At 38.3% G+C, this 27814-nt stretch overlaps 1 protein-coding gene across 3 annotated transcripts in view; it reads left to right on the top strand.

The window, feature by feature from the left end:
* Nucleotides 1-27814, top strand: part of LOC148830748 (ATP-binding cassette sub-family C member 1-like) — a 291300-nt gene that overhangs the window by 175779 nt on the left and 87707 nt on the right. For all 3 annotated transcript variants that reach the window (XM_088921193.1, XM_088921196.1, XM_088921194.1), the window contains exon 20: nt 16778-16933. In XM_088921193.1, coding sequence (XP_088777319.1) covers nt 16778-16933 — 156 coding nt within the window. The remainder of the gene's footprint in view (nt 1-16777; nt 16934-27814) is intronic.

The following is a 27814-nucleotide window of genomic DNA, read 5'->3' as shown; positions in this document are numbered from 1 at the left end:
TTAACACGAAAATTAAGCTGTTTACATCTTCCGCCTGAGAACATAGTCACCCATTGCTACCCAACGCAGAAACACAGGCACTAACTAGCAAAGAGAGGACTTAAGCTAGCCAATATGATAAAGAAATAAATGATTATTTTGTTTATTTCTTTTGCACATTTATTTGAACATTTCCATCGATTGTACAAGCACTTGGAAACTGTCCAATCCCTAGTTCATCAGGCATTTTCTTTTACGCTGCGGGCATTCTCCCGGTCTGGCGCCTGTCTATGTCTTCTAGGATATAATGTCAGCGATTTTTTGTTAAATTTGGGTTTCCAATAACGCCTTGCAAACTCTTGTTTTTATGTCCACTATAACAGACAATCTCCTGTGCTTTTAACCGAGCGTTTAATCATTTTCTAAAATGAAAATGATTTACTTTATTTCCCTCACGGGATCAATAAAAGTATCTATCATCTATCTAAACTATGGGACAGAATTCTGGGGTCTCCCTATACCAGAGATTACGGTAGGGCTTCAGAATGGTGATTGGCTGACACCATCTGACACCCCTCTGATTGGGGAAAAAAGACGTGCTGAACTGCTATACATACCAGGAAGAGGATTTCTTTCTATTGGAAACGTGTATTTTAAAAGTTTAATTAAGAAGTAAAAACCTTATAGCGTACACAGATTTCTAAGCTGATCAGGAGGAAAAAAAATCACCCGTGTTTCGTGCATAAAAAGTGGTTATTAACTATCGAAACCCGTTTTATTTATTTTATTTTTATTTAGATTAAGAGGTCCCGTCACCCCCATTCCAATTTAAATCACAAACCCGTGTTTAATTAAATGTCTTTTAACGTAAATCGTTATCTTTGTCTTCTGCATAATAATGTTCACCACTCTGTCCGGCAAATTAATAATAAACTTTTTATTTTATTATTATTTTATTTATTTATTATTTTACAAAAGAATGCACCTGACAAGCTGGACAGTATGCTTCTCAAATCGCTTTACAGGATAGCGATAACAACAACAATTTACAAGTTCTGGGAGGAAAAATATGATCAATATTAATAATAATAATAATAAACTTTATTTTATATAGCGCCTTTAAAGGTGGCTCCTCAAAGCGCTTTACAGGATAACAACCGATGAAACAACATTGGTTGGGGGTTGAAAATACCTGTGAAACCGGTTTGTTCACAATGTACTGTAGACACAGAGTGTTACACCAACGCATTAGCATGTTAAAGCGATTCCATTGAGGAGCCGGGCGCGATAATTGTTTTGTTCCTTGATACAGTATCTGATCTGCAAGGCCATTTGAAACAAAACAAAAACTAAAAATAAGATACAGTCTACAGACATTCACAACATAAACATATCTTAAAACATTTACATATATTGTTAAATTATTACTTTAGATATATACTTTAGGTTACTGAAACAGCCAGTTAATAAAATTGTTGCAATTTTGGTCTTGTTTGGAGGTGGGGATATTCTGACAACAATTGATTTAAAGACAATCTGTAAAAGTGCAATGAAACAATAATTACGCTGGGTGAACGTTCCGAGGTCAAATTCTTCCGCGACAGGGGTACCTTTAAAGCGCAGACGACGGCACCGAAAAATTTTGGTGCGCCCTCTCTTTAAAGCCCTGGCCAAATACGAAGACAGTACAGTTATAATTCAAACTGAATTAAAAACTACTCCCGCAGAGAGTGATGAAAACCGCGCAGCGTCAGGCGAATGCATATTAATATGTTGGGCTTTTGGGTTCGGATGGATTTGCGCCCTACAGTTCAACCTGCGGTACCGCTGTGTACTGTACATACAGTACGAACGTGTTATTTTGAAATATAAAAAATGTCAATATACTTTAGAAGAAATTGAGTATTGGTGTGTATTTTTTCTTTAAAATACCAATAACAGCAACATACAGTTTACATAATATGTTTATGTTCCTAAATTAATATAGTTTATGACCTTTATGACCTTCGTTATGCTCCTCTGTGTTTTATGCTTAGCTACTAAAATTTCCCTTTAGTGGTAAAATTCCATATAAATATTCAATACTAAGTGGATTAAAATGAGCACAGTAAAGAGATTAAATGATTAAATCTTTTCACTAATGACCAATACACCACATTATCTTCCGTGTCGCATTAACATTGGAATGTTTTTTTTTACAAGTGTCAAAAGAAGCGATACACAACCTGTCTCCTCTATAACTCTTCAGTTTACAGAGAAATTCCGCCAGAGCCTCACAACATTGTCCAATAATACTCTTCTCACGTCTAATTTTTAGTTAAGCAGGATTTGAGCTACAGACCATAACAGACCAAAAAACAGAATCCACCTGCGATTCGGGTGTTAACAAAATGTGTTTACAAAGAAAGTGAAATACAGTAATACTACCAGCTATACAGATACATAGATTTAGAAATTTAGATCCTTAAATTAATATCATGATTAATTTATTTAGATACGTGCTTACATATTCTCGATTATAAAACAGATAATTCCGGTCCTGGAATCTGACTGGCCGACACCCTTCTGAAGCGGTACCATATTCTCTGGTATACGGACGCCCCTGAAATTTGACTTGTTACTGTGTGATAAATTTTAAAGACATAGATAAAAAAGTTTGGATTCTCATGTATCTGGTACAAGTATCTTTTAAAACAGTCTTTGTTGTGCTCTTGAGGATCCTTGTGATATTTTGAGCTCTGGTTGAATGATAAGTGTCGCAGTTTAAATAATTTTCGTTGTTAGAAATTATGAAATGCTCTGTTAAAAGCAAGGGAGTTTTTATGTCTGTTATACTAAAAGAAAATGCCCGACGAACTAGTGATTGGACAGTTTTTCAGTGCTTGTACAATCGATGGAAATGTTCAAATAAATGTGCTAAAGAAATAAACAAAAAAAGTAATTTATTCCTTTATCATATTGGCTAGCTAATGTCCCGTCCTTGTTAGTTAGATCAACGAAATGCTGTGTTGTTACTTTTTGTCGATGAAAAAATAATGTCTTTTCATTTAAAATGATGGTTACAAATAATGTGGACCAGTGTAATACTTTGAGTGTACAGCTTGTCCAAGGTCATTCATTATTAATAATATGAGTAATATCTTCGGTAAAGGCTTTGATGCATAAAATATTTCTGCATAATTAAAATATTTATGATAAAGGTAGGTTGTGTACTTTTGCCCAACTGAGCAATCTTGCTTTCTTAAAATATACCAACTTTTTAATGACTGATGTTTAACATGCTGTAATACACGGTTTAAATTTAAAAGCTCAAATGCTGTACATGAGAGGTTAAGCTTTATTGGCTCCTCCTGGCGGTTTTACAGGGTGATTCCGGATACTTTCAGGTATGACGTCAAATGACGCGATACACCGTGTGATACTGCGTGATACTGCGTTTTGATGCGACACGCCCACCGGGGTATACCGCGAAATACCCCACCCATTTTGAATGGCTGCATCTGTAATACATGCCCTTTATCTTACTGACCAAGGAGAGGCAGCATATTGGTATATTTGGGCACAAAGCCAACTTCAAGCCACTAGACTGCATAGTTTGCAAAAATACAAAAATTATAATACAAAAATGATATTATTATCTTACTTCTCAGGTGTCTCCCTTATCTTTTCAGTATACAACTTAACTTCTATAATTGGAAAAAGATTGTCCTTCAGCATTGACCGGGATTCTAAACAAGGTGTTTTCTGGCGACAGCTCAAATGCTCCACACACCACGTTAAGCATTCACTGTTCCACCTGGCAGTTTTACAAAGTAGTGCAGCCCCACAACTGAGTATTTTTAAAAAGCTGCGGTTCCCCGTAGCCACTGAACTGCAAAGCACTGCAGTATCTCCCGGCATTCTGAATGGCTGGATCTGTATAAACTTAATAGTCAAAATGAGCAAGTCATTTTTTTTTCATAATAACCACAGTAAGTGACCGAGTTAAAGACTTTGATTCATAAAATATTTATGAAGAAAGTGGAATACTTTTGTGTATTTTTATAATTTTAGCTACCACTACCAGCCATATACAGTATGTATCGTATATTTATAATTTAATATTGCTTATAACATTTAGAGACATTATGCTCCTGTTATTTTTATGCTCATTCTAAATTTTTATGCTCAACTAAATTCCTTTTTAGTTGTAAAATTCCATATTAATATTCTACTGTATATTATGCAGTTTTAAACATGCACAGTAGATTAAATTAAGCCATTGTTTCACTAACAGCTAATGCACCACAAGTGCCAGCTGTCGATTATCTTTGGCCACCAAATCACATGCCTCCGTAAAGTGCAGCCCCTGTAATGTGTTACAGGGTTTTACCACACATTCTGAATAGCTACATCTGTACATTACTTCAGTGCAGAAATGGGTTCTTGTGTTCAAATCATTCAGATAATTTGATAATAGCTTTTCCTTATACATTTAGGGTTTAGTTTTACAAAATGAATAACACATTTACTTAACAATAAGAATACATCTGTGTAGCGAAGCTGTGATTGGAAGCACGATTGAGTCATCAAGGAGCAGAGTCATTGTATTCAGAAAAACCACATTCTTCCAATTCTCATCGGGGAATCATGGAATTGGCTGGTGAATTCAGCTCCCTATTAAAGCGGATCCTTAGGCCTTTTCCACAGGGCCTTTTCACAGAGCTCTCAAGATTATGAAGCAGTGAGCAGAACGGGATTAGGTTACGATAGCCACAGTACCCAATAAAAGGAGGGCCCTCCACAATCAGGTAATCTCTGAAAAAAATGTACTCTAGAATTTATATTATTTATATATTTATGTATATTTTGACATTTAAAAAAAAGTTACTCAGAAGCATACTTAATTAGTAAATCCATTTCCCTTTGCATTCATTGAAAATAGAACTGTTCTCAAGTCTATCCTCTGGAATTGCAAGTCTCCTCCCATTGTACAGTGACTCATTGTCTTGGAAATTAGCCGAGATAGTTATGGCGCAGCCAAGATACACAGGCTAGTCTCTGGAGGCTGTTCTCCTACAGCCAGGTTGGCAATTGAAACTTCAAGTGGCTGGTGCATAGTTGATAGATATATACTATGTTTACGCCAGCAGCCAAAACATCCTGCAACTCGCAACAAGCAACCCCTTGAAGCTAAGCAGGTGTGAGCTTGGTCAGTACCTGGATGGGAGACCTCCTAGGAAAAACTAAGGTTGCTGCTGGAAGAGGTATTAGAGGGGCCAGCAGGGGTATTCACCCTGTGGTCTACAGTGGATAGAAAAAGTCTACATACCCTTATTAAAGTTGCAGGTTTCTGTGATGTAAAGCCAGAAATCAAAATAAATCATGTCAGCCATTTTTCCATCTTTAATGTGACCTTGCAACCAACAAAATTCAAGAGAAAAACAAATAGATAATTATTAGGAAAAATAATTTAAATTAAAGAAACCTACAACACCCTGTTTGCATAAGTGTGCACACCTCCTGCAACGAATACTTTGTGGAAGCTCCATCTGCATTTTTTACAGCAGTAAGTCTTTGTGAATAAGTCTCTGTCAACTTTGCACACCTGGACTGAAATTTTATCCCACTCTTCCTTGCAATAAAGTTCAAGCTCCTTCAAATTGCCAGGGGATCTCCTGTGCACAGCCCTCTTTAGGTGATTCCAAAGGTTTTCTATGGGATTGAGGTCTGGGCTCTGACTGGGCCATTCCAAGACTTTGATCTTCCTTTTCTGAAGCCATTCCTTGGTTGAATTGGATGTGTGCTTTGGGTTGTTATGTTGGAAGGTGAAATTCCTCTTCATCTTCAGCTTTCTGACGGAGGCCAGCAGGTTTTGTGCCATAATATCTTGATATATGTAGCTAGTCGTTATCCCATCTATCTTGACTACAGCCCCTGTCCCAGCTGAAGAGAAGCGACTCCAAAGCATGATGCTGCCATTACTGTGCTTCACAGTAGGTACAGATGCAGCCATTCAAAGTGAGCGGTACAGACACGTACCGGAGGTAATTGGCTACAGCGTCGCGCATTGTGACGCAAGATGACGCGCGGTACGTGATTGGTTGACTGACAGGGGCACTCGTGGTCCGTTGGTCTGTCGTAGAAAGACTTACAGTAAACGTCTTTGCTGTGCCCGTTGTAGATATTGAATTTTACCACTGAAGAGAAATCTTAGTAGCTGAGCATAAAAAGAATAGGAGCATACTGTAACGCGTGTGAAGGCCATAAACGATATTAATTTTGGAACATAAACATACAGTATATGGCTGGTCTTGGTACTTCAAAGAAAAAATACACACCAGTATTCCATTTCTCCCTAAACATTTTAAGCATCGAAGTCTTTAACTAAAGAGATACCGGAGTCAACAAGCATACTTTTAGAATTTGATTAAAAGGGAATATAATATTGAATCGCGTATATATTTTATGAAAGCAAGATTGCTCAGCTGGACAAAAGTACACAACCTACCTTTATCAGAAATATTTATGCATCAAAGCCTTTACCGAAGATATTACTAATAGTATTAATAATGAATGACTTTGGACAAGCTGTATACTCAAAGTATAATTTCTTTAGCACATTTGTACAAGCACTTGGAATCTGTCCAAGCCATACTTTGTCAGGCATTTTGTTTTACTTCAACGGGCATAAAAACTCCCTTGCTTTTAACAGGGCGTTTCATAATTTCTAACTACGAAAATGATTTAAAATGCGACACTTATCATTCAACTAGAGCTCAAAATATCACAAGGATCCTCAAGAGCACAGCAAAGACTATATTAAAAGATACTTGTATGAGATACATGAGAATCCAGGCTTTTTTTATCAATGCTTTCTTTTCCGTATACCAGATTTTATGGAACCACTTCAGAAGGGTGTCAGCCAGTCAGATTCCAGGAATCGGTACTTTAAAGGAAAAATACACACCGGTATTCCATTTCTCCCCAACGATTTTAAGCATCGAAGTATTTAACTAGCATGTGAAATAGCGTGTGAAAAAGTGGTAGTTTTAAGCTTTTCTGCTAATATAATATGGAATCGTGTATCTAAAGAATTTAATAACGATATGATTATATTCGTGTACTGCGACAGGGCTGTGTAGGGCTGTTTCGCCTCCCTGTTCATGCGAGTTGTCTTGTAGCCTACTGGTCTACGTGCCTGACTAACAACTCGCAGGTTGTGTGTTCAAATCCAGCTGGTGCTGGACTCTTCTTTTAACAAACATTTCTTCAAAAAAATAGAATAGCGATATTATGGACAATCAATTGACTTTTATATTTCAAAATATCACAACATGATCGATTCTAAGTCATTTTTGATAACAATGAATAGTCACCTTCTTCCCTTCTGACAACGGTCCCTGCATCTGCTTCCTGCTTCTATTGTGTGTGTGTGTAATAGAGTAAATTTTTATAGAGAAATGGAGGCTGGACAGTATGCGATACAATATAAACATTTATATTGATTTAAATCGTGTTTTGATTTAAATCGCAAACGCGTGTTTAATTATATGTGTTTTTTTAATCATAATCAGGCTAATGCAACATAAATTGATACAGTATCTCTGTCTTCTAGGTATCTTAATAAACTTTCAGCATAGCTTTCTACCCGTTTAGATTTATATTTCTTGGGATTTTGGGATCAAACTTGGAAGGATTAGATTGTAATCGTTTTTTTTTTCAAATACGTTTTAGAAAAGTGTAATCTATACCTGCCCAGACTGTACGCCTTCCTAAACCCCGCCTTTCACTAGTGTCCTGCCCTTCCCCGCGCACCCCAGCCGGGCGCTCTTCGGCCTGTGCCCGGGACGAATGTATATTTTGATATTTACACCCGGCGCGGCACCGAGGGAGCGTCTGCATTTATAACTTAGTTTTTAAAATTAGTCAAGCAATATGAAGCATCTCCTTTTACTTTTAAGTCCCTTAAATACATTGAGCACAGCTTTCTCACCACTTAAGATTACTTTTTTGATACCATCATTACACAAAGCAGAAACTTTCCGATGACATACGGTACAAGTGGAAAGATTATAGATTTTAATCGTCTTTAATTTTGTTACGTTATACGTTTTAGGAACGTTTCATCTAAACAAACACCACAAAACTATTCTCGATTGTATTTCTGAATGTTATGTTACACCTACAGTCGTTCACTGCTTTAAATACATCGAATTAAGAATGTTAGGTGTAGCACTTTAGATCTTTTTTTTCTGAACCAGGGAAAATCTGATCATGTTCCTCTATAACAATAATAAAAAACTTTATTTTACATATCACCTTTAAAAGTGGCACCTCAAAGCAATACAGTAGATCGAAAAACAGTTAAAAGGGACCAAAATAAATACCAGACAAACGCAAACGCGTTTTTAATAAAATGCTTTATTCATTCAGCAGAGAGTGAGAGGGGCATCCAGCAGAGAGAGACACACACACCGGTTTCCATTGACAAAAAGTAATTGTTTTTTTTACATTTTTTTTACATGTTTTGTTTGTGGACAGACTGTCCACAAACGTGAGACTGTCTTTCTCAGACTTACATTCCCGAATGTCCCCCGCCCCGGTCAACAATCCTAGGAAGAACACGAAACAGCCTGTTAATAAAATTGTTACAATTTTGTTCGGTCAGTTCTTCCTCCCAGAATTTATAGATCGCATCGATTAGTTCCTGCTTTGTGACGGGCTTAGCAGTTTTCCGAACGTAGTCTTTCAACGAATGCCAAACCATCTCTATCGGATTTAGATCTGGGGATTCGGCTGGAGTTTTCACCCAGTTCACTCCTTCTGCTATAAGCCTCGCCCTTGCTGCTGTGTGTTTCGGATCGTTGTCTTGAAAGAGACGGTGCCTTGATCCAAACTGCTCCCTGATATATGGGGCAGCATGCTGTGTGACCACGACTTCACGGTCCATAATTCCTTCGAAAATAAGAAGTGGTCCCGGGCCTCTTCTAGATATACCCCCCCAGACGTGAACCTTCAGTGGATGCTTGGGCTTTGGCTTGTCCACATATCTCCCCTTTTTGCAAAATGCCATTGTTGAAAACTGTTCCAGAGTCACTGTTGTTTCGTCGGTGTATGGTATGGTACAGATAAAACTTACACCATACCGATGAGCTAATACCAGGGAAAGACACTCCTATTTTATTTAAAACACAGTATGCCAGGAAATGTGTCTGATGCATTAGCAAGTTAAAACAATTGGGTCGAAAACCTGGGCATAACACCATTTCCTTTTTCTGATCACTCGCTTTCTGGATACACGTCTCACCTGTCCTGTTCTTTGTTTTCCTGGTTTGCTGATTATGCCTGCTGCGGTCCACTCCCACCCTCACACCTAAAGAAGACTATTTTAAATTTCTTGGCGCAGTTCATTGTGCAATTAACCCTTGTATGTGCTGTCCGCGCTCAAAATGCAATTTAAAAAAAGTCAAAAACCGCGCTCAAAATGCAATTTAGAGCTTTCTGGCAAGAGGAGACACCCAAATCAATGTAACATGCCACAGTTTGTGCATGAACAGGGTTATACTGCCTATTCCCTTTGATACCCGATTAAAAAAAAAAAAAAATGTTTTGAATCCCCGGCGGAACCGGGCATCCATATGAATCAAGCAACAGGTTTATTCCATGCTGAAAAAAAGAAGAAAGAAAACACATTCCATAAGAATTGACTGAGCGCCGCTCTGTACCACGCAATGATCCCCCTGGAGTCTCTGCCCCGGGTCATTTGGGTTTTTAGACAGAGGGTAAAAAACTCTCTGGCTTGACCTCCCCCTCCCTGGGTATTGTCTGTTTTTTGTTCACAAGGCTCGCCAGCTAATGTGAATCGAAACCTGTCTTTCTAGCTTTTAAAGTCGTGCGATGTGTAAGCCACAATTCAAATAGAGAAAAAAAGAGCTGACTGACAAGATTTAAGATGTGGCTGTCAATGTTGGATTAAAAAAAACACATTGCCCGACGTTTGTTGCATTGCTTGAAAAATAACTTTATTTCGAGAGACTGGATAAGTAGTTCAAGTGTTTTTTTTAACTTCCTGAAAAACAACTAATAATTTAACTATATGTGCAAACGTTTTATGATATGTCGCTGTTGTGAATGTCTGTGGACATGTGCTGGCTGGACAGGAGGCTCTACTGTACACAGAGAGCTTAGAAGACAAATATATCAATTTATTTTAGTCAAAAATTTATATATCACCTTTAAAAGTGGAATCTCAAAGCAAAGTAAATACCCGACACTGATCGAACCCATCTGTCATGCTAATAAAACACCTTGAATTGAATTGAATTGGGGGGGGGGGGGGGTTGCGCGCGAGATAACCAGGACGCAAGGCAAATAAGATACACTCCACAGGCATTCACAACAGCAACATATGAAACGTTTGCACATATAGTTAAGTTATTACTTGGTTTTCAAAGTACACAGAGAGGGGCAGGAGGAGGGGACAAGCCGATACATACTCTTAGAGTTTGATTAATAGGGAACATAATACAAAAATATAGTACTAAAAATAAGATACACTCTACAGACATTCACAACGGCGACTGTCAGAAGATAGGACACAGCGGCTCAGGCACCCGCTGAATGGAAAAGGGGCACTTTAATGTTCTGTATGGCTAATACTAAAGCCAATACTAATATTCAATACTTTAATATCATTTTCTGTATGTTTAACAATAGTGGGTACTGGCCTAATTCGTCCCTGCTCCCGTTGTTAAGTGTTAATGTGTTGTTAAGTGTGAATTTGTACCTGTTTCCCTGAGGTCTGGCTTTTTTTCTGGAAAACCATAACTCTGGTCTTGTTCAGTTTGACTGTCGGCGCCCAGGTCTGACAGTGCTGCTCCAGCAGTGCCAGGTTCTGGCGCAGCCTCTGTTCTGTGGGCGACAGCGAGACCAGGTCGTCTGCACAGAGCAGGAACTTGATTTCCATAATTAATGCAGATCAGTAAATCAAGGGACAAAACAATTATTGCGCCCGGGTCCTCAATGGGCTTTGACGTGCTAATGCGTTGGTTTAACAGTCCGGGTGTGGCAAGCCTCTAATGTCTCCCGACTTCGGCAAAAGGTACCCGCCTTTCATTGGAAGACAATGAACATTCTAGCCGTACATGTGAATATAGCATAAATACACCAAGGGATTGGGTGAGCTCCCATCACAAAAAAAACTGCGAACCTGCACTACAGCGACCACAGTACAGTATGGAGACCAAGACCTTTTACGGGAAGAGACGGGGTGCTTCTGCCGCCCCAGCTTCCAAAGAGCGAAGGGTAAGCAAATACAGCAGACTTCATCTGAAATACGCGATTACAGCGCATATTACAAGGTATTATTGTCGTTTTGAATTTTAAATTCAATTATAATTATTTCTTCGTAGCCTGTTCTTCAAGAAAACACCACACGGGCGAAACGATCTTTGAAATCTACCACCAGGACAGTAAAAAAGAAAGCGGTAAGACGGAAAAAAAGAAAAGTTTATTTTGACGTCTGTTCCGCGACTGATGAATACTACTGTGTGACTTTATTTCTTACATGAATTTTGTTATTTTGCCACAGGCCGTGGGTCTCTGCTCTCGGCCACTGGCCAGGGTGCCAACATGTAGAAGCAGCATCTGTGTGGAGACATTTCAGCAGCAGCGGGAGCAGTACGATGCATTACTGGGGAGGATTGGGAGGCTAGAGACACTCCTGAAAATGCAGAGGAAGGAGACAGTATGTTCCAGCAGTCAAACAGTTGAGCAGCTGTCTCCCGAAAATTGCCTCTCCCCGCCGCGCAGGTTGCAATGCCTGGCGGAAGCTGTGCCCTCCGCAGAGCACACACCGCCTCAGGACACTCCATCCCGGCCTCTCCGCTCACCACCGCGCAGGAATTTGTTGATGCTGTCCCCGCCGTCTATCTCCCCCCAGGAAGCACCGTTCACAGAGCGGAATTCACAGACGCCAGTGGGACGAATAATTCTCCCAGATATCCAACTGCTACCCATCACTCAGGAGATGGAGGGGGGGTTGTACTTGCAGTGCATCGGCATAGACGGGAAAGCAAGAGCCGACCGCTACGCCGCCCTCGTGTTTCGAAATCTTGTGACTTTTGAAATTTACTGGGGGTGGACCACGTCTGTAAATTTCGATGGGTCCAGAGGCAAAAGTGCCTTGCCTTGCAATCTCCGGGAAACCATTAGTCGCATGGTGAGTCGGAGATTCTCAACCCTTACTTCGTGCGACTGGAAAAGAATTCGTGATCGGATCAACGAAATGCTTCGTACAAGGAGGCGCTCTTTTCCTCTAGTCTAACAGTCTGTCCACAAACAAAACATTCCTGTTAGACAAGAGGAATTGAAAAAAAAGCAATTTTGTCAATGGAAACCGGTGTGTGTGTCTCTCTCTGCTGGATGTCCCTCTGAATGAATAAAAGTATTTTATGAAAAACGCGTTTGCGTTTGTCTGGTATTTACTTTGGTCCCTTTTAACTGTTTTTCGATCTACTGTATTGCTTTGAGATGCCACTTTTAAAGGTGATATGTAAAATAAAGTATTTATTATTGTTATAGAGGAACATGATCAGATTTTCCCTGGTTCAGAAAAAAAGATCTAAAGTGCTACACATAACTTTCTTAATTCGATGTATTTAAAGCAGTGAACTACTGTAGGTGTAACATAACATTCAGAAATACAATCGAGAATAGTTTTGTGGTGTTTGTTTAGATGAAACGTTCCTAAAACGTATAATGTAACAAAATTAAAGACGATTAAAATCTGTAATCTTTCCACTTGTACCGTATGTCATCGGAAAGTTTCTGCTTTGTGTAAGGATGGTATCAAAAAAGTAATCTTAAGTGGTGAGAAAGCTGTGCTCAATGTATTTAAGGGACTTAAAAGTAAAAGGAGATGCTTCATATTGCTTGACTAATTTTAAAAACTAAGTTATAAATGGAGACGCTCCCTCGGTGCCGCGCCGGGTGTAAATATCAAAATATACATTCGTCCCGGGCACAGGCCGAAGAGCGCCCGGCTGGGGTGCGCGGGGAAGGGCAGGACACTAGTGAAAGGCGGGGTTTAGGAAGGCGTACAGTCTGGCAGGTATAGATTACACTTTTCTAAAACGTATTTGAAAAAAAAAATGATTACAATCTAATCCTTCCATATTTGATCCCCAAATCCCAAGAAATATAAATCTAAACGGGTAGAAAGCTATGCTGAAAGTTTATTAAGATACCTAGAAGACAGAGATACTGTATCAATTTATGTTGCATTAGCCTGATTATGATTAAAAAAACACATATAATTAAACACGCGTTTGCGATTTAAATCAAAACACGATTTAAATCAATATAAATGTTTATATTGTATCGCATACTGTCCAGCCTCCATTTCTCTATAAAAATTTACTCTATTACACACACACACAATAGAAGCAGGAAGCAGAAGCAGGGACCGTTGTCAGAAGGGAAGAAGGTGACTATTCATTGTTATCAAAAATGACTTAGAATCGATCATGTTGTGATATTTTGAAATATAAAAGTCAATTGATTGTCCATAATATCGCTATTCTATTTTTTTGAAGAAATGTTTGTTAAAAGAAGAGTCCAGCACCAGCTGGATTTGAACACACAACTTGCAAGTTGTTAGTCAGGTACATAGACCAGTAGGCTACAAGACAACTCGCATGAACAGGGAGGCGAAACAGCCCTACACAGCCCTGTCGCAGTACACGAATATAATCATATCGTTATTAAATTCTTTAGATACACGATTCCATATTATATTAGCAGAAAAGCTTAAAACTACCACTTTTTCACACGCTATTTCACATGCTAGTTAAATACTTCGATGCTTAAAATCGTTGGGGAGAAATGGAATACCGGTGTGTATTTTTCCTTTAAAGTACCGATTCCTGGACTCTGACTGGCTGACACCCTTCTGAAGTGGTTCCATAAAATCTGGTATACGGAAAAGAAAGCATTGATAAAAAAAGCCTGGATTCTCATGTATCTCATACAAGTATCTTTTAATACAGTCTTTGCTGTGCTCTTGAGGATCCTTGTGATATTTTGAGCTCTAGTTGAATGATAAGTGTCGCATTTTAAATCATTTTCGTAGTTAGAAATTATGAAACGCCCTGTTAAAAGCAAGGGAGTTTTTATGCCCGTTGAAGTAAAACAAAATGCCTGACAAAGTATGGCTTGGACAGATTCCAAGTGCTTGTACAAATGTGCTAAAGAAATTATACTTTGAGTATACAGCTTGTCCAAAGTCATTCATTATTAATACTATTAGTAATATCTTCGGTAAAGGCTTTGATGCATAAATATTTCTGATAAAGGTAGGTTGTGTACTTTTGTCCAGCTGAGCAATCTTGCTTTCATAAAATATACCAACATTTTAATGACTGATGATTAACATGCTGTAATACACAGTTCAAAATTAAAAGCTCAAATGCTGTACATGAGAGGTTAAGCTCCCCCTGGCGGTTTTACAAGGTGACGTCAAATGACGTCGATTAACCGCGTGATACTGCGTGATACCACGTGATACCGCGTGATACCGCGACACGCCCACCGGGGTATGCCGCGAAATACCCCACCCATTTTGAATGGCTGCATCTGTATACGTGAGCAGTATTTACGTAGTATTGGTGTCAAGACATACCTCTCAAATACTGTAAATCAAGTTAAAAATATCTCAAGACCGATTCTGGTCATAATGAAACCATGTTTCGTGTATGTTTTCTTTAAAGTACCGAGACCAGCCATATACTGTATGTTTATGTTCCAAAATTAATATCGTTTATGGCCTTCACACGCGTTGCAGTATGCTCCTATTCTTTTTATGCTCAGGCACTAAGATTTCCCTTCAGTGGTAAAATTCCATATAAATATTCAATACTTAAACGGGCACAGTTAAGACATTAAATATACATATACATATTGTATACAGTACAGTTTGCATACAGTAATATGTTTATGTTCCTAAATCAATCTCTTTTATGAGCATGTGAAAGGCATGGCGAATCGATTCTCAAAAATTACTGTACTTTGCATGATTGGAAACAAATGCTTGATTGCGAAATGCTGTTGTGTTACTTTTACAAAGACGGTCAATGAAAAAAAGAATGTGGACCAGGGCAATACTTTGAGTTTACACTTACAGCTTGTCCAAGGTCATTCATTATTAATACTATTAGTGATATCTTCGTTAAAGACTTTGATGGCTACAGCTCAAACATGAGAGGTTGAGCTTTATTAGCTCCACCTTGCGGAAATTCCGGATACTATTATTTTGCTAGCGGTATTTACCGGTAACTCGCGGTAGTCTGCGTACAGCGTACCGGAAAATATTGCGGTATCGCCCGCACATTTTGAATGGCTGCATCTGTATGGTGTCCTTTGTATGATGAACTTTGTTGTCTTTGTGCCAAACATATCTTTTGGAATTAAGACCAAAAATTTCAACCTTTGTCTCATTAGATCATAAGACATTTTCCCATATGGTTTGGGGTGATTGAATGTATTTTTTTTTGCAAAATTTTGATGGGCTTGGATGTTCTTTTCTGTGAGAAATGGCTTCTGTCTTGCCACCCCACCCCATAGCCCAGACATGTGCAGAATACGGCAAGATTGTTGTCACATTCAAGGAGTGACCAGTACCTCCCAGAAATCCCTGCAGCTCCTTTAATGTTGCTGTAGGCCTCTTGGTAGCCTCCCTGATAAGTTTTCTCCTTGTCCTGTCATCAACTTTGGAGGGTTGTCCTGATCTGGGCAATGTCCCTGTGGTGCCACATTTTCTCCACTTATTGATAATAGTCTTCACAGTGCTCCATAGTACATCCAACGCCTTTGATATTCTTTTATACACCTCTCCTGATCAGTACCTTTCAACAATGAGATTGCATAGATGTTTTGTCAGCTCCTTGCGGACCATGGCTATCCCAGTAGGATGCAAACACGAAAGTTTCAAGGAAATCCTACAGGAACAGCTGATTTTTATTTGGGGTTAATCAGAGTCACTTTGATGGTAGGTGTATGCTACTTACCTTTGGACATGATTTTAAATGCGATTGGTTAACTCTGAACACAGCTACAGCCCCCATTATAAAATGGTGTGCACACTTATGCAACTAATTATTTTTGTTGTAGGTTTTTTAATTTAAATTATTTTTCCTAATAATTATCTGTTTTTCTCTTGAATTTTGTTGCTTGCAAGGTCACATTAAAGATGGAAAAATGTCTGACATGATTTATCTTGATTTCTGGCTTTACATCACAAAAACCTACAATTTCAATAAGGGTGTGTAGACTTTTTATATCCACTGTATGTGGTCCTAATGCCCCAGTATAGTGATGAGGACATTATACTGTTAAAAGGTGCCGTCCTTCGTATGAGACATAAAACCAAGGTGGTCATTAAAAATCCCAGGTTGTTTCTCAAAAAGAGTAGGGGTGTAACTCCGGCGTCCTGGCCAAATTTCCCATTGGCCCTTACCAATCATGGCCTCCTAATAATCCCCTTCTATGAACTGGCTTCATTACTGTGTTCCCCCCCCAATAATAGCTGATGGATGGTGAGTTTTCCGGCGCACTATGGCTGCCATCGCATCATCCAGGTGGATGCTGCATACTGGTGGTGGTGGAGGGGAGTCCCCAGTACCTGTAAAGCGCTTTGAGTGGAATGACCAGAAAAGCGCTATATAAGTGTAAACAATTATTAGTATATTCTGTAAATAAAGAGCATTAAAAGAAGAAAGACGAAAGATGTTTCTGAAATCATGTTTATTTGTCCCCACAGGATATGTATGTGATTGATGAAAGATTCCATTACTATCTGCGCACCTGGCTGAACTGCATGTTGGATGTTTTGGGGACAATTCTCATTATCACAGCTGTCACCCCAGCTTTTCTTCTGGTTGTTGTCCCTCTGGCACTCATCTACCTCGCTGTACAGGTATGACAACATAAAAGTCCTCTCTCAGAATGCAGGTTGAGCTGTATAACCCACACATTGCTAGTTTCAGCCCACATCAAAGTAGCATAAGAGAGAATAAACTCACTGTGTTGTGGAACATGTAATGGTTAAATCAGCACGGAAAAATAGAAGGAAAAAACACAGTTTTTCATCTGTAGAGTCTCTTTTACATTAATATACTACAACTCTTAACTATTTCATTGCCTTATTTGGGCATCTTCTAAGAAGGTCTTTACCAGACTGTTCCCTTCCAAGATGGCAGCCATCAGGCTTGTAGTGCTACAAAGTCTGTTTGTCTTCTAATATCATCTGATTCTGGTTCTCATTCTATCCTCATTCTCTTTGATCTCAGTGCTGCTTTCGACACTGTTAACCATGCCATCTTACTTTCTCATCTTGAAACTGTGTTTGGAGTTTCTGACACTGCTCACAAATGGTTCAAGTCTTACCTTGCTGATTGCTGTCGTTTTGTCTCTCTTGGCGAATTTAGGCCTGAAAGTGGGCTCGTTAAGTCTGGTGTTCTTCAGGGCTAATTTTCAGCATTTACATGTTTCCACTTGGTCATCTTTTAAGATAACATTGCCTCAGCTATCATTTCTATGCTGACGATACTCAAGTCTACATCCATACCAAACCTGTCACTGTTCTATCTTATTACCTCTCCGACATAATGACTCAGAATGTCCTTCTGTGAAATCTGTAACAAGACTGAAGTCGTGCTTATTGGTACCCCCCATCAGCTTTTTGTAAAGCAGGTGCTGTAAGTCTAGCTGTGAATGATACTGTACTTCAGTCTAAATTGAAAAACTTGGGAGTGATTCAGTCTTAACATTGGACCCACATGAGCAGCATAATGTCAAAACATCTTTCTTTCACCTCAAAAATATCACTAGACTACATCCTATGTTATTGCTAACTGTGGCTGAAAACCTGATCAACACCTGAATCTCCTGAATTGACTACTGTAATGCTCTACTCGCTGGGGTTTCTAAATCCACATTGAACAAACTCCAGTATGTCCAAAATTCGGTAGCCAGAATCCTGACCAGGTCTAGTGCAAGTGGCCACAATAATCCCATCCTGGAGTCCATGCACTGGCTTTTTGTCAGGGTTCATATTTGTTTCAAAATCCTCATGCTCACCTACAGTATAAGGCTGTGCATAGCTTGGCACCTCAGTACCTGTCTAAGCTACTATTGTTGTACTCCCCACCTCACAACCTTCAGTCTTCTAATTCTGGTCTCCTATCTCTTGTAACAGACAAATAAGTTCTGGATGCCGAGATGAAGTTAAACTGATGAGTATTGTACCGGTATAAAACTTCCAGTTTATATAGCCCTTTTCTGCAGCTTCTGACGTAGCTCGTTACCATGGTAATGCGGGAGGTCACGGTATTCGGACAGTTCACAGATTTTGGCCAAATGGTCAGTGTTAGGTTTTCTTCCTTGGGAAGGGGAGTTTCTAGCTGGCATCTGGAATCCTTATCAGTTATCCCCTTTCCTGCCATAACTCTAGGCTGTTACTTAGAAGTCCAGTCCTAATGCAGAAAGGACTCGGTTAACCCTTTCTTCACATCTTATATCTTTCTTCATATCTGTCCCCCAAGCCCGTCTACACTATGGGTGATAGGGCCTTCTCCTTTTATGCCCTAAAGCTCCTGAACTCTCTCCCCAAAGACATCACCTTCTCTAAACTCCTTCAAATCTAAACTCAAAACCTTCTTCCAGCAGCCATATCACCCTGCAACTCACAACTGGCAACCTACTGAAGCTAAGCAGGTGTGAGCCTGGTCAGTACATCCAGTACCTGGATGGGAGACCTCCTGGGAAAAACTAAGGTTGCTACTGGAAGAGGTGTTAGTGGGGCCAGCAGGGGGTGCTCATGCTGCAGTCTATGTGGGTCCTAATGCCCCAGTATAGTGAGGGGGACACTATACTGTAAACAGGCGCAGTCCTTCAGATGAGACGTAAAACCGAGGTCCTGACTCTCTGTGGTCATTAAAAATCCCAGGGTGTTTCTCGAAAAGAGTAGGGCTGTAACCCCGGCGTCCTGGCTAAATTTCCCATTGGCCCTTACCAATCATGGCCTCCTAATAATCCCCATCTATGAATTGGCTTCATTAGTCTGATCTCCTCCCCACTGATAGCTGATGTGTGGTGAGCGTTCTGGTGCACTATGGCTGCCGTCGCATCATCCACATGGATGCTGCACATTGGTGGTGGTGGAGGGGAGTCCCCATTACCTGTAAAGCGCTTTGAGTGGAGTGTCCAGAAAAGCGGTATATAAGAGTAAGCAATTATTATTATTATTATTCTATAGAAGAGCCTTTACTTAACTAGTACTGTTCTTTACCCCTGTGTTCCTAATGTATTTAGTACCCTCTTCTTCTGTCTCCTCTGATTGTGTATTCTCAATGTATCGTTTTGTATTTTTCTATTGTTGTTCTGTAAAGCACTTTGAGAAACCACCTTTAAAGGTTATTACACTTATACCATGAATGCATAAATATGATCATATGGAATTACTGTCCATCAGAGAAGTGTTGAAGGGAATTGGACTTTCTCTGTTCTTGAGGAATTATTAACAAACAATATTCCAGAACCTTCATCACCTGAGGCCATACCAGAGATTAGAACAGGTAGACAACAAACATCTGTTCCTCATAAAAACTGATCAGAAGTACAGTGCATGTCCTGCATTGTGTCAGTCTGAAACTTGGCTGAATAATTCCATTCCAGATTCGACAATCTTCCTCAGGTTTTACAGTGCAGCAGAGCTGAGCAGAGAGGTCAGTTAATTGATTATGTAAATCTAAAAGGTGGAGGCATTTATTTAAAAAAAATCAATGCTAGTGTAAGAATTATTTAGTTCTATTACTGAAAAGTACTTCTATCAAGTGAATACCTTTTTATTTACCTAGAGAGTTTGCATAAATCTAGCCAATAGTTGTCTACATTCTACAACAAGTAAATGGTAATGGCGTAATATGTGAACTAGCACAACATCTCTGATATTAAAAGGTCTAACCTAGACTGGAGAATTATAGTGCTGGGTGATGTTAATCATGCTAACTTGATGCAAGGAGTGCCACAATTCAAACAGCAAATCAATTGCCCTACCAGAGTGGACAGAATATTAGATCAGTGTTACTGCACATTGGACAGTTTATCATGCCTATACTAATGCACCACCGGGTACAGATGCAGCCACTCAGATTTCACATCAAAACTCATTACCATGTCAACATGACATTGGCTTGCTGTGGCAACACTGCCGAAAGAATCTTCACTGGCCGAAGAAAATAGATACTGTAGGTGAAGCTTTTTGTGTATTAGATATTAGATAAAACATTAGCTTCTGTTGTCCCATTTCTTTAAATACACTTAATAAGTAATAAAAGGGTAATTTTGGGAACTAATATGTAACTAAAGGGAAACTTTGGTAGCTGAAAATAAAAATACGTTTCTGAATGTCATTAACAATATTAATGTTTAATATAAATATCATTATTTAGCTGGTTGTGGTTCTTTCTTTACAAACATCTGCTTCAACTCTTAACTCTGTCACTTCCGGTTATTTCAGAAAACTTTTGACATTCTCTTTCTTATACTTGTAGAAATGAAATAGGTAACCCTAACTGTTTTTATCTTATTCAGAGTGATGCTTAAGTTCTAATAGATAAGGACTCATTCTTTAATGTCTCATGTGATACATCCATCCATTTTCTGATTGCTGTGTCCAGTGCAGGGTCGTGTTAGCATTGTTATCCACACACCCACACGTTGAACTCGGTACAGAAGCCGGCACTAGAGATTAACATGTTGCACCCACATCCACTAAACTTGATCAAAGCATTTTGTTGTTTTTCATCTGCATTAATTTTAATTTGTGGATAAGAGAAAAAAATGAATTAGAAAATTTAAATTCAGTAAAGGATGTTTCAGAAAAGGATTTCTAAATGAAAACACCTCACTAATCTAGCAGTGGGACTGTCATTAAGACACTGTATAGAGATATGAGACTCCAGCCTAATATTTCTAATGTTAGGTGTTAAGTGTTGTAAATCTGTGTGTTCAGAAAATTAGTTATGTCTTTTTAATGCATTTTGCGCAAAATCTCCAAAGTCACACAGAATATGAAATTTGAGACTTTTTTTATAAAGTATTGTTCACATATAAGAACTTATAGGACTACGTCTATGTCTGAGTAGATTTGGTGATACAGACGCAGCCATTCAAAGTACGCCATACAAACCTGTACTGCACGCAACTCACTACATCATACCGCGGTACTTGATTGGCTGGCCAAAATGACCGACAGGGGCTCTTGGTGCATTGTTCGGTAATGGAAAGATTTAATCACTTAATCTCTTTACTGTGCACGTTTTAATCCGCTTAGTATTGCATATTTATATGGAATTTTACAACTAAAGGGAAATTTTAGTAGCTGAGCATAAAAAGAAGAGGAGCATAACACATCTGAAGGTCATAAACGATATTAATTTAGGAACATAAACATATGATGTAAACTGTATATTGCTGGTATTGGTACAGATGCAGGCATTCAAAACAAGCGGGTGATACAACGTTAAAACACGGTGTGCTTGTCACAGTATAACATGGGTTACCGTATAATTCGTATATAATTCCGCATAATACCGCAAGTAAACCCTGGTGGGCGTGTCGCATCAAAACGCAGTATCACGCAGTATCACGCGGTGTATTGTGTCATTCGACGTCATACCGGAAAGTATCCGGAATCACCTTGTAAAACTGCCAGGAGGAGCCAATAAAGCTTAACCTTAACCATGTACAGCATTTGAGCTTTTAAATTTAAACTGTGTATTACCGCATGTTAATCATCAGTCATTAAAAAGTTGGTATATTTTATGAAAGCAAGATTGCTCAGTTGGGCAAAAGTACACAACCTACCTTTATCATAAATATTTTAATTATGCAGAAATATTTTATGCATCAAAGCCTTTACCGAAGATATTACTCATATTATTAATAATGAATGACCTTGGACAAGCTGTAAACTCAAAGTATTACACTGGTCCACATTATTTGTAACCGTCGTTTTAAATGAAAAGACTTTATTTTTTCATCGACAAAAAGTAACAACACAGCATTTCATTGATCTAACTAACAAGGACGGGACATTAGCTAGCCAATATGATAAAGGAATAAATTACTTTTTTTGTTTATTTCTTTAGCACATTTATTTGAACATTTCCATCGATTGTACAAGCACTGAAAAACTGTCCAATCCCTAGTTTGTCGGGCATTTTCTTTTAGTATAACAGACATAAAAACTCCCTTGCTTTTAACAGAGCATTTCATAATTTCTAACAACGAAAATTATTTAAACTGCGACACTTATCATTCAACCAGAGCTCAAAATATCACAAGGATCCTCAAGAGCACAACAAAGACTGTTTTAAAAGATACTTGTACCAGATACATGAGAATCCAAACTTTTTTATCTATGTCTTTAAAATTTATCACACAGTAACAAGTCAAATTTCAGGGGCGTCCGTATACCAGAGAATATGGTACCGCTTCAGAAGGGTGTCGGCCAGTCAGATTCCAGGACCGGAATTATCTGTTTTATAATCGAGAATATGTAAGCACGTATCTAAATAAATTAATCATGATATTAATTTAAGGATCTAAATTTCTAAATCTATGTATCTGTATAGCTGGTAGTATTACTGTATTTCACTTTCTTTGTAAACACATTTTGTTAACACCCGAATCGCAGGTGGATTCTGTTTTTTGGTCTGTTATGGTCTGTAGCTCAAATCCTGCTTAACTAAAAATTAGAAGAGTATTATTGGACAATGTTGTGAGGCTCTGGCGGAATTTCTCTGTAAACTGAAGAGTTATAGAGGAGACAGGTTGTGTATCGCTTCTTTTGACACTTGTAAAAAAAAACATTCCAATGTTAATGCGACACGGAAGATAATGTGGTGTATTGGTCGTTAGTGAAAAGATTTAATCATTTAATCTCTTTACTGTGCACATTTTATTCTGCTTAGTATTGAATATTTATATGGAATTTTACCACTAAAGGGAAATTTTAGTAGCTAAGCATAAAATACAGAGGAGCATAACGAAGGTCATAAAGGTCATAAACAATATTAATTTAGGAACATAAACATATTATGTAAACTGTATGTTGCTGTTATTGGTATTTTAAAGAAAAAATACACACCAATACTCAATTTCTCCTAAAGTATATTGACATTTTTTATATTTCAAAATAACACGTTCGTACTGTATGTACAGTACACAGCGGTACCGCAGGTTGAACTGTAGGGCGCAAATCCACCCGAACCCAAACGCCCAACATATTAATGTGCATTCACCTGACGCTGCGCGGTTTTCATAGATACTTTTATTGATCCCGTGAGGGAAATAAAGTAAATCATTTTCATTTTAGGAAATTATTAAACGCTCGGTTAAAAGCAAAGGAGATTGTCTGTTATAGTGGACATAAAAACAAGAGTTTGCCCGGCGTTATTGGAAACCCAAATTTAACAAAAAATCGCTGGCATTATATCCTAGAAGACACAGACCGGCGCCAGACCGGGAGAATGCCCGCAGCATAAAAGAAAATGCCTGATGAACTAGGGATTGAACAGTTTCCAAGTGCTTGTACAATCGATGGAAATGTTCAAATAAATGTGCAAAAGAAATAAACAAAATAATCATTTATTTCTTTATCATATTGGCTAGCTAATGTCCTCTCTTTGCTAGTTAGTGGCTGTGTTTCTGCGTTGGGTAGCAACGGGTGACTGTGTTCTCAGGCGGAAGATGTAAACAGCTTAATTTCCGTGTTAAATAATTTTTTTAAATTAAAATTCATTCTATACAGCAATCGCATATTTGGGTACCGTTTCATAAAACTTTCATGCTTAAAATGTTTAGGGAGAAATGGAAGACTGGTGTGTATTTTTTCTTTAAACTACCAAGACCAGCCATACACAGTACAGTTTACATACAGTAATGTTTATGTTCCTAAATTAATATCGTCTATGACCTTATGCTCCTCTTCTTTTTATGCTCAGCTACTAAAATTTTCCTTTAGTGGTAAAATTTCATATAAATATTCAATACTAAGCGGAATAAAATGTGCACAGTAAAGAGATTAAATAGTTAAATCTTTTCACTACCGACCAATGCAACACGAGTGCCCCTGTCGGTCATTTTGGCCAGCCAATCACTTACCGCGGTGCTCTGCGGTGGCTTGTGGGCAGTTTCCCGTACCGCGGGTTTGTACCGTCCATTTTGAATGGCTGCATCTGTAATTGGGTGGTTTTCCAAAAGATGGCAATATGGAATTTCACAGTCTCCTGTTGCTATTTGCATGTCATGTGAATGGGTGAAAGACATTCTCTCTTTCTCTGTGATGATGAAATATTACACATACAGTATATATAAAATGAAAGGAAGATAAGGAAGAAATATGAAAACGGATATAATTCATAAAACACATAAGCACTCTTGATATCCATGTTATTGTAACCAAATGATTCATACGCATAAGCATAGACAAACCCCAGAAAAATATTTTTTACTGTATCAAGTAAAGAATTTAAAATGTGAGGTATTGTGAATGGCTTGTATCTAAGGCAACAAGAATATGGTCATTTTGCATTTTCTTTAGTCAGTGTCTATACAAAAGCTTCACAGTAAGGTTTGCTTTAAAAGTATGGTAATTAAAAACCATTAATACTTTCATTGAAGTTTAAATAAAGTTGATGTTTTGTCCTTTGGCTAGACTTGACTATTTAGCCATGAGATATACAATAGATTGTCATTAAACAACCTTATATTTATTAATCTTCCTTGTTGTGAGAATGATAATGTAATGAGAATTAATTTAATCACAGAGTGCTCATAAATTGTGCTAGGAAGAAAACAGACAAGTGTTCTGAAAGGTCACATATAAACAGGTTTTCGATGGACAGAATGATAGATTAACATTCTGTAGAGGAAAACAGTATAGGTATCGTTGATATGAGGACTTTTGAAACCAAATTTCCCAAATTTAATATGTGCTTTTCTGTATTGGTACAGTAGGACTAATAGGTTCTAGTAAAAACTTACAGTATTCAGAATTGGTAATAATTAGAAATCCCATTTTATGATAAGGGACTTTGGTCATAATCCTAAACGGAAAGCAACTCAGTTTATACTGCAGTATATTTCTCTTTGCTTGGTAAAATTTGCATGGTCACTACTTCTCAATATTTATAGATATCTATCAATACCACATCAATCAATGCTATTATCAGTTCAGGGAAAGATATTCTGCGTGCTATATGCATGAAGGTGTAGCTTTTAACAGCAATTGTAACAGCTCTTATCTGTTACTAAAGGGTGGAAATATTCCATTGTAATAAAAAAAGGTAAAAAAAGTAGATAGATTACATAGGTTTTCATATAATACATGCACTTAATTTACTATCCTCAAATGGCTGTTTATTTTCATTATGAGAGCTTGCTTTGTTGGAATTAGCTTACTAATTTTTTTTTACAGAGAATTCCATATAGTACAAATGCAAGCAGTTCTCATGGCCAGATTCAAATTTTGTTCTTATTTTTTATGGGTATGTGGACACCTTTTCGAGGGCATTTTGTGAAATAAAAAAAAAATAAATTTGTAATCAGTGTTCAATAAATGTAATGTTAAGATTGAGAGTTTTTGTGAAATCCCTCAGGGACAGGACAGTGTCTTTCTGGGATATTGATTAGGCAGAGCTGCAGCAGGACATGCTTCTCAGCTCTCCTTAACTTAGTAACGCTGCACCTCTATCTGTATTATTCTTTCTTTTTCTACCAACCTCTTCAAGATCACACCGTCATGTTAAGTGAAAAAAAATAACAGAGAGAAACACACTGCCTTGAACCCTAGAAAATGACACATTTTAATTTTAGTGTTTAGTTTATAAGCTTGTTATTTTAGTTGGTTTTGTTACATTATTAATTTGGGTGTCTCCTCTTGCCAGAAAGCGATAGAGGCACTCTTGCATTTTGAGTGTGGTTTTTGACTTTTTTTAAATTGCAACCCATAAATAAAGCCATATGGATGTTTTTAGGTCACATATTCACAGCTGGCAACTTTTTCATGAATGTTCAAAAACATGATGACATGAGAAAGGGTTACCTGTAGGTTACCTGATAACTCTTGGGGTGTGACACTGGAAGTGAACTGCAGAATGCTGGAAATACACAACTCAGTAGAAATGGCAAGCAGCTTGGATGTGGGAGCAGAACATAAGCAGGGTTGATCATCTCCCAGTGAATCTAGAAGACTTCCCTGAAGCATTTCTCTTGATCTGTGAATCTCTTTGGGCAAGACCTCACCTCACAGAGGAATCTCAGGTGGTTGTCTCTACCTTAAGCCCTGATGATGCTTAACATTTCAAGAAGCCACTGTCCTCCAAAGTTCAAAAAGGACATTGAGTGTTTCCTGGAGTTCACTGGTTATTAAAGATGTATTAATTACATCACCACCACTGGGCCCCTGTCATTGAACTCACTACAAAAGGTAACCCAGACACAGATTAGAGGATGGATCCGTACCCTGCTCATTTCCAGACTATTACAGATCAATTCTGCCAAGTCCCAGTGTTGCACTGCCCTGACCTTTCTCACCTCTTGAAGATGATGTATAGCTATAATGGTTATAGGCATAGAGTAATACCTGTATATATAGTACTGTAGCTGTCAAGCATTGTGGTGCAGTGCCTTTTTTTCCCCATTTCCTTTTTTTCCTTCAGTTGGTTTAATTCAGGTTCAGTATATACAGTACACTGCACCACACCTTTACAGACCTTACACTCCATACCTATTGCTACAATTAGCATCTCAGGAACAGCAACAGTGTGTTGTTGATTCCATGTGAATATCATTATCAGATGTAATAGCAGTTAGTGTGGCCCAAACTTAAAAAGGAGGGAGATTTTCTTTGTTCAAGCCTAAGGAGTCTTGAGAGAGAGCACATTTCGTGTCATTGGTTTTCACCTGTGAAAAAAATTGCCAGCTGAGTAGCATTTGGAAAACCAAGAAAATGTTTATCTTTATAGTGTCTGCTTTAGGTTGTGTGGGTAAACCTGGTTGTTGTTTACTGCTAGAATGATCTGCAAAGCACTTTTATGTGAGCAATCCTGCTAACTGGACCTTTAGTTTTTACATGTACAGTATTTAGATCTCAAACAGTTTTTCTGTTGGAATTAATTATATTTAAATATAGTGAACACCTTCTTAGAAGTTCAGCTTGCATTTTTCATTGGGCTGTTCTGAAACAGAATTTAAAAAATACTTAGTGTTATTTATCTCTGTGAAAACTGCTATCAATCACATGCAGGAAAAGGATGGATAATTAGACAATAATTAGGATTAGGGGTGGCATGGTGGTATGGCGGTGTAGTGGTTAGTACTGCTGCTTTGCTGCAATGGGGCCCTTGGTTCAATTCTGCACCTGGCGGTCTATCTGTATACAGTTTGGATGTTCTCCCCATGTTTGTGTAAGTTTCCTCCCACAGTCCAAATACATACTGGTATAGCCAAAAACACACTGGAAAATTGTCCAATATGAGAATGTGTGTGTCTGTAAGTGCCCTTGGATGGACTGGTATCCTCTCCAGGTTAAATCCTGTCTTGTGTCTGTTGAATTGGGTTGATGGAGGGAAACTATTATGTAGTCTTTACTTTAGTAGAGTGCAGAGATATTTACTTGCTCTTATTATGTAAATGTCTCATTTTCTTCTATTGTGAAGTCTTTATCCTACAATCTTTTCATTCACAAAAGGAAATGTACGTTATCCCTTTTGTAGTGAATGCATTTTAT

This window comes from Atractosteus spatula, chromosome 7 (genome assembly GCF_055471065.1).
Source record: "Atractosteus spatula isolate fAtrSpa1 chromosome 7, fAtrSpa1.hap1, whole genome shotgun sequence".
Classification (NCBI taxonomy): Eukaryota; Metazoa; Chordata; class Actinopteri; order Semionotiformes; family Lepisosteidae; genus Atractosteus; species Atractosteus spatula.
This window is presented reverse-complemented; position numbering and strand designations above follow the sequence as displayed.